The 8,688-nt window shown below is 40.4% G+C and overlaps 1 protein-coding gene across 1 annotated transcript; it reads left to right on the forward strand.

Annotated features, from left to right (window-relative positions):
• Positions 1–1,727: 1,727 nt before the first annotated feature.
• Spt5 (Transcription elongation factor subunit Spt5) lies at positions 1,728–7,677 on the forward strand. Its single transcript, XM_022834165.2, has 7 exons — positions 1,728–1,883; positions 2,646–2,725; positions 3,014–3,115; positions 3,455–3,834; positions 4,098–5,995; positions 6,296–6,894; positions 7,100–7,677. The coding sequence occupies exons 2-7, from the start codon at positions 2,669–2,671 to the stop codon at positions 7,346–7,348; spliced, it is 3,285 nt and encodes a 1,094-aa protein (XP_022689900.1). The 5' UTR covers positions 1,728–1,883; positions 2,646–2,668; the 3' UTR covers positions 7,349–7,677.
• Positions 7,678–8,688: the final 1,011 nt, after the last annotated feature.

An 8,688-nucleotide genomic window follows, 5' to 3' on the forward strand; every position in this document is an offset into this window, starting at 1 on the left:
TTTGCTGGATCTTTTTTTGGAATTTCTTTTTTCTTTTCATGTAAACATTCATGTGAAATATATAGAACTTCGATAGGAATGCACAGCCTAAGTTGATGCGTAAAACTACAATGCCATTGCTTTCATAGTCGCCTTTGATTAGAAGATACCAGAATCCTGCCAACGATACATTCGGTTCAACCTGTGAGAGTAAAGCAAGTTTTTTTTTATAAATTAAACAAAGTGCATAATTTTCGAAAGCCACATTCGTGCACCATTTGTAGGTAACTTTTTTTGCGTCGTACTTCACAACTCGTAGTAATACTTCATACAGGTGTATTTCAACTACAATTAACAGCACGGCGAACTATTGGCAATTAGAAGATTAGCAAAACAGGAAGTCTTCATATGTACTTTACTATATACTTAATAACCCATAATAAGTGGTACAAATAAACACGAAGGAGGCTGAACTGCTCAATAATGAAGATTTAAGTAAGAAAAATCAAGATATCACTAAAGAGGATAGTTTGATCTGCTCATTCAAATATACCTAAACCTTCATTTCAGCTCAGCTGTAAGCTCGAGATATTTCTTTTCAAGGTAAACAATTGTTAAGTTGAGCAGTCGTTAAGTTCTTACCCGTAAAATAATCTGAGAAAAGGGACATCACTCCCGCAAGAAGATAGATGAGTGGTCATTGCGGTATGTGCTTATGTCGCAACCGATGACGATAAAAAATAATCTCAGGCAAAGAAACGTTACTTTTGCGTTGGTGTGTCGTTTGTGAAAAAAATTGAATTTTGTGGTATATGGCAATGAGTGCTTTTATCTTTTCAATCCGATAGATTTCTCATTTGAAAAATACGATAATTAACAACGGAAACGTGATGGGTATTCATGCGTGTCAGTTATCGTTACAGAGACTGATAGCGTTGAGCAAATATACGGATACGTCAAGTCGTCTGTACGTTTGTAATATTACGAATGGTTCCCGATTCGCTCTCAGCGCTGCTAACTCGAGAGGATAATTTCAGAAGCCTTTTTGAAACGTCTCCTTTAGGAAATTTCCAAAGCACAAAGGTGCCTAAATTATAATTTCGAACAGTTCTCAGTTAGGCTATCGGTACACGCGTTTGTAAGTAATGATCACTGAAAGCAATGTCAGTCGTTCTTTCTTTTTCAAATGCATTATTAGCAGAATTGTTTATCCGGTAGAAATATATTCAGATAGCACTATAATCCCAAAGAACGTTTCGTATGGAAATATTTTTACAATTTAGAAGCGGCGGCATTTTTTATGTCAGGGTTCGCAGAGTCTTTTGTCAAGGCTCAAAAGTTTTATATTTATGTCGTTGAGATCCTTTGTTGTTAACATTATTGAAGAAAAAAGTTTTCTTTTTCGTTGATATTCATTTTCATTGATATTATAGTCAGGCTTTAACAAAAAGCAAATCGACTTCAAAATAAGCGCGAGCTTCGTAATTAGATAACACTGTTCGATAGCGAAATTATAGCGGCGCCTCTTAATTGGTGTAAGCAAGCTGTAATGCAAAAGAAACGCAAATATATATTTTTCTATAAATGCAAAAGAAGTCCTTTTGCTCAATAGTAAAAAAAACGAGGTTCTACGTATAATTCATACGCAATCATTTTCTAATGCACTATCTTGAGCATTGGCGCTCTTTTTCGCGTCAGCCGCATCAGAGATTTTTAGATACCTTGAGGATGAGTTCTTTCAAGCTGACGCATGTTGTCAAATCTAGCAGACGCTAACCCAATGTCGCCTGGGCAGCTGTTGATACAAAGAAGTAGGACTGATTATATTAGTGTTAAGTGAAATTGACTCGATATTGACAACGCCATTAAGGTGGAATTTAATGTACTTCGGAAGTTTCATCTAGGTGAGTATGGATACGGATTACGCGAGAGTACGTTTCATCATGTGTTTCATAGCTGAAACCATGCTAATTTTTGTGACACGCTTTTCCTTTCGACGTTTCTCAGTTTAACGCTTCCAGCTTTACATCGGGGCACTGCCGTTGGGCATTCCATCCGACAATTGGCTCCCTAGACGAAATGAAGTGTGTCTTTGTTCGAATTCGACCTAGACCACCACGTATACCTAAGATCAGTAGGCAAACACGTAACCTATTAAGCTATCACGGGTTGTTTTAGCAAATATTTTAAGAACTCGCTGGTCTAAGCGCTTGAACCGTTTTATAGAAGGTTTTGAATCGATTTATAGAATTCACCGCTAAAATTAACGACGTAGTCTTAGAAAAAAAAGTCATCGTTTGGAGTTTGCTTACATAGACCTACTATGAGCATTTTATTAGCGGAGATATGAGAAGATAAATTAAGTTCCAGTTGATTATACAAAAAAAATCGCAAATTTAATCTTCGACAAGATGCATGAACCGATCGCACCGGCCTATTTTGCCGAACTGCAAATCTATGTTACCATTGATTACCGGGATAGGCGCAGATGAACTAAAGATTTCGACTATTATAATAAACTGAAGGGAAATTACTAAGCTCTTCATACGTCACATCAGAACCATTGAATATATGATGGCAGCGATCCTAGGTAGCCTATAATAGTATTCTTTCTTTGTTGAATATAACAGCACTACAATGTACACATAAACTTGTCGAAATTTCAGCATTCTCAATCCAACAAACGAATATGTCGGACAGCGAAGGCAGCCAGCTTTCGGAAAACCGTAGTAATCGAGGAAGTGAGGTAGGTCAACAAGATAGCAATTGTGATTCTGCCCGAATTCTACTGAAAAATATAGATTGTGCTATTATAAGATACACATAACGATAGCTAATTCGTAACTAATCCTTACGTATTAGTCAACATTTGGTTATTTAGTTGAACTAATTGGTAACCTATATTATTTTTTTGGACAAGAATGATATGGTGACATCATTCAGATTTCAGGCTAAAGTTTGCACTTGTATGGCGAATACCTGTTCATTGTCTAATTCTTGTATGAAATTTTCGTGTATCTCACTTTACAATTAGAATGAGGAGAGTGGAGACGAAGCCTCAACAAGTCGACCGCAACCCAAAAAACGGTCCCGATACGACGACGACGACGAAGAAGAGGAAGAAGAAGACGATAACGTGAGTGTGTCTACTGCAAAACGGCGTTCTGTAGCGATGCAATGCGATTGCAACGAATGCACCTTATGTATAGTCGGCTTTCTATATCGCAATAAACCAGCCTGGAGCAAATCAGGTCGATTGAAATAGGACGGATTGCATGAGCACGGCGGTAGGAATCTATCATTTTATTCTCATTGAAAAATTAATAAAACTGTTCTAATCTATTCCGGTTAGTATTTTGTAGGTGAACGAAACATATATAGGTAAATGGTATGGCTGTGGGTTCAAAGATGCTCATATATATACTCATATAAGGTTGAATTTTTCGTATTCATCGTTTGTATATGACGTCACTAGTACGATGATGAGGATGATGAAGAGGAAACCCGTAGGAAAAAGAAAAAATCTCGTGGCCGAGGTTTCCTCATTGAGGAGGCTGAGGTTGATGACGAAGTTGAAGATGATGAAGAATGGGAGGAAGGAGCTGAAGAACTCCTAGACAAAGCTGGGAGGTCACGAGGGCCCGCTCTCCTTGACGATGATCTCGGGGGACGGGACGGAGACCGTCACAGCCATCGACGGCTGCAGATGATGTTGGATAGCAAGCCTGATGAAATTGAGGATTATTACCGGCGAAAATATGCTGATAGAAGCGAGCAGTACGGATTTCGAGGTGATCAAGGTGACGTCGACTTGGACGATGATATTGCACAACAGACTTTTCAACCCAGTGTGAAGTATGTACTTGAACTGGAACATATAGTGGAATTAGAGTGTGTTCTACGTGTACTAGCTGTCTTGTTGTTAAATCATATAGCGAGTCCTCTTCCTGATGACTTAATATTTATGTTTATAGATTTCAATCAGGCCTTTTTGGACAATGTTTGTGAAGCATGCTATGTTACTTATCATGACATGTAATACATCTGTGCCTGTGTGTGATAAGTAGTCTGTTTGTAGGAGCTGATCAACTCATGGATAGCTATTATTGATTTTTCAGGGACCCGATGTTGTGGATGGTTCGGTGTCGCCTGGGTGAAGAAAAGGCGACAGTTTTACAGTTAATGCGTAAGTTTATTGCATACCAAAATACCGAACAACCGCTGCAGATTCGTTCAGCCGTAGCACCTGAAAACGTGAAGGGCTATGTCTATATCGAGGCGTACAAACATACACACGTCAAGGCCGCAATAGAGGGAATCGGCAATCTCAAAATGGGCTCATTTGAACAAAAAATGGTGCCTATAAAGGAAATGACTGAAGTGCTGCGTGTGACCAAACAGCAAGCTGTTTTAACCCGGGGTCAATGGGTGCGACTTAAGAGAGGAATCTTTAAGGACGATTTAGCTCAGGTGTATCATGTGGAACAGGCCCAAAATCGTGTCGAATTAAAGATGATACCAAGAATCGACTACACAAAGCCGCGTGGCGCTTTTAAAAACAATGTCGATGCCGAAAAGAAACGGAAGTTCAAAAAGCCTCCACAGAAGTTATTTGATGTAGATGCCATTCGTCATGCGGGTGGAGATGTGTCTACAGATGGTGATTTTCTCATTTTTGAAGGCAATCGTTTTTCACGCAAGGGATTTTTGTTCAAAGCGTTTATTATGAGCGCAATTCTCACAGAGGGGATAAAACCAACCCTTGAAGAATTGCAAAAATTTGATGCTCAACCAGAGAATCTTGAAATGGACCTCGGAGAAAGAGCAGGCGGCATAGAGTCATCCGAATTGTTCGCGCCGGGTGACAATGTGATCGTCTGCGACGGCGAGCTGGTAAACTTGCAAGGTAAAGTTATTACCGTCGATGGTAACAAAGTATCTATGCTACCGAAACATGAAGATCTGAACGAACCGCTAGAGTTCCAAGCTAACGAACTAAAGAAGTTCTTTAAGGCAGGTGACCATGTTAAGGTTTTAAACGGTCGCTTTGAAGGAGATACCGGCATGATTCTTCGGGTCGAAAATGAACTTGCTATTTTGTTTTCGGATGTCACTTGCCATGAGCTCAAGGTTCGCACTAAAAATTTACAACTGTGTGCCGATACCGCCACTGGAGTAGATGCCTATGGACAATATCAATGGGGTGATCTTGTGCAGTTAGATGCGCAAACGGTCGGAGTTATTGTTCGACTTGAAAAAGAACATTTTCAAGTGTTGGCTCAGACAGGCAATGTCATTTCAGTGAAGCACCAAAAGATAACTCGCAAATGTGACTCTAAAAAGGCGGTGGCACTTGACTCTGAACAAAATCAGATCCATGTTAAAGATATTGTGAAAGTAACTGATGGTCCACATTCAGGCCGAACGGGTGAAGTTAGACATATTTTCCGTATTCATGCCTTTTTACATTCACGGTTAATGACTGACAATGGAGGTATCTTCGTTTGTAAAACCCGGCATCTTACATTAGCCGGAAACAAGATAAGAACTACTTCTTCTGGGCCAGGAGCTCTTCCAATGGGAGGTTTTTCTCCACTTTCACCGCGTATTGGTAGTCCTATGCATCCGTCATCAGGCATGGGCATGAAGAGTCCTATGCGTTCGCCGGCGCAAGGCCCTAGTCACAGTAGAGCTGCCCAGCAGAACAAGCGTGATCTACACTTGATTGGAAAGACAATTAAAATCACTAAGGGTCCATACAAGGGCCATTATGGCATCGTCAAAGATGCAACGCAATCAGCCACTCGGGTAGAACTACACTCAAAATGCCAGACCATCTCTGTCGATCGCGCACGTATTGAGCCTGTCACTGGCCCTGCTGGTCGGGCTCCAGGGGGAGCTTCATCATATGTACGTACACCATCGTACGGCAGTCAAACACCGATGTATGGTAATCAGACGCCAATGCACGGCTCTAGGACGCCCATGCAAGGATCCCAAACGCCGTTATATGAGCGTGAGTTGAAGTTACAAAGCTAATGTTTGTTATATATAAATATTGACATTATAAAGCTTTAGGGTATCACATTTAAAAAGTATATCGTTTACAAAAGGTATCACATGTCACAGTCAGTATATAATTAGCCGATGTGATTCGCTTCGATATTGCTAATAGTAATATAATAGGAATTCCACGCAATCTGACACGATGATCTGCTAACAAATACTTACATATCAAGTTTTCTCAATATTTTGTTTAGCTTTGTACATATTATAGCTTATAAAAATTTAATTGGTTTATTCCTTCTATCGTCAGCGGGGAGCCGTACTCCGCATTATACTGGTTCAGAGACACCTCGCCATGACGGCTCACGAACCCCTCAACACCACAGCTCCGCGTGGGATCCGTCATCAACACCGGCACGCCACGATGACCTGGACGACTATGAAGAGCCTTCGCCGTCGCCGTCGTATAATCCAGCCACACCCGGTTACCAACCTGAAACGCCACAAGTCGGCGGACCCTTCACACCGCAAACTCCCGGTGGCCTTTATGGCGCGGGAAGCAGCCATGACGCAGGTGCATCATATTCGCCGTACCAGGGAACATCGCCATCGCCTTCAGGCGCAGGTGGTTATCCGGTGCCATCCCCTGGGAACTCGATGGGTATGACCCCATCTCCACTAGGCTACAACAATCCCAGTGTTCAGTATAACCCTATGGGCTTTTCACCAATGACACCTGGAGTTGCGGCAAGTCCGTTTAATCCGGCCACTCCAGGCGGTGGTATGGGAATAGGCGGTTTGGCTGATCCTGTCGAGTGGCAAGCTGTTGATCTTGAATGTCGTATCCGAGCCATGGAACACAAAGACAAGGGTCTCGTCGGACAACAGTGTATTATTACAGGCATATCGGTAAGTTATTGCTGTTACTAGATAGGTCGCTACTGCTACTAGTAAAATAATGAGTGGACTGGCGACCCTAAAATATATTGATAAGGCTGTCTATGCTATTTTTATAGTTCGATATTTAGATAAAATATACATACAACGACTATAATATCTATAACTATATATCTTTAAATTAAAGAAACAAATTTTTACGTGACTGTCGTAACAGGGAAGCGTCTGTTCAGTGCTTCTGTTGAAAGAGGCGCGTGTCATCAGCGTCGATTCCCACTATTTAGAACCGGTTCGGCCTCGTGAGAACGACAAGTGTAAGATCATCTCCGAAGGCGAGGAAGAAGGAGTTGTGGTTGATATTAAGGATGACAATGATGTCGTTGTTCTCGTCGGTGACCGTCACCGAAAGTACCGCATGCAAGACCTTTGCAAACTAGGCAGCAAGGATCAATACTCGAACGCTTAGTTCGATCATGAAATCATTTAGATGACTTAACGGACAACTTTTAGAGGTATCAAGCCTAACTTATAGATTCACGGAGTATAGAGAAATATTATAAGCATGGTCAGAATATTACAAGAAATTTTGGTTAGATAAGCTAACATTTAATTACAAACAACAGCGATATGTGACACCCATTGTGTTCTTTAATTACGGATTCTGTATAAAGCTTTTTTCGCTTTGACTTTAAATTTATAATTTGAACCTAGTATCTTGTTGATGATAAAACTTTCTCTGTGTATACAGGCATCTATCAATAAATATGACACCATATACACTATTATATTAATCAACGACAGCTGCGTCTTTGTTTAATGTCGAATAGGGTAATTATCATTGGATAAGCCTAAGCTTAATTTGTTTCTTCATGTGTTTTTATTATACTAGCTCATCTTCTTGTAGATGAGTGCACGTAAGATAACTTATTTTTGTGCGCTTTGAAGTATGATATAGCACATCTAGTAAAATTTTGTGAAATATTCACAAATTTTTTGCATATAATGTAGAATACTATGACGCAAAAAGCCGCTATGTAAACGTCTATGCGGCAGTTGTAGTGCTTCTGTTGAGGACGTTATTGCTTAATCATTCAAAACTTGAAAGAGCGTATCAAAGGAGGTTACGGCATGTGATCAAGCCTAAGCAAAGGACCAATAATCATAAGGTTTTTCATTGACAACGTGAACAAAGTCCAGTATTACACAAACTAATTGAATCTCTTTAATAGCAACCGCAGTTCATTCTTACGTCCATTTAAAGCAATCGCAAGGCTAATTCTTTTCAGTCATTTTCTCGAGATTTTATATAACATTAATTTGTTATGCTTTGCGCAGGATTTGTAGTATTTACAGATAAGCATCATGCTGTCTATAAAAGGACGCACAAGATAGTGTTGTGTACGTCTACATACCTAGTCTTGCTTTGCCTGCTTTCGATGTGCGATAATCCGATAGAGAATCTTTGATGGCCATGATAGTGGCAAGCTTTCGCCAGACGAGAGTACTTTGCGGCCTCTTGGCATATCTATGCACTACTGCTAAAGACTACTTTTGGTTGGCATTTGACAGTTGAACACTGAACGCGAAGATTGCTGACATTTCGGACAACCCGAACTTTGGCTAGCGAAGTACCGAACTTCCCTTATTCACCCATTCCGAAATTGAATGCTTGATCAACCGTCAAGTGACCATCTATCAATTGTTTTTTTAAAATGCAGTGTGATAAAACCATGTACATATATGGCAGATTCTTAATGGACCATTTTATCGGTACAATCGGCATCTTTCGACAGTCACGACTGTTAC

Source organism: Varroa jacobsoni, unplaced genomic scaffold (genome assembly GCF_002532875.2).
Source record: "Varroa jacobsoni isolate VJ856 unplaced genomic scaffold, vjacob_1.0 scaffold_507, whole genome shotgun sequence".
NCBI lineage: Eukaryota > Metazoa > Arthropoda > Arachnida > Mesostigmata > Varroidae > Varroa > Varroa jacobsoni.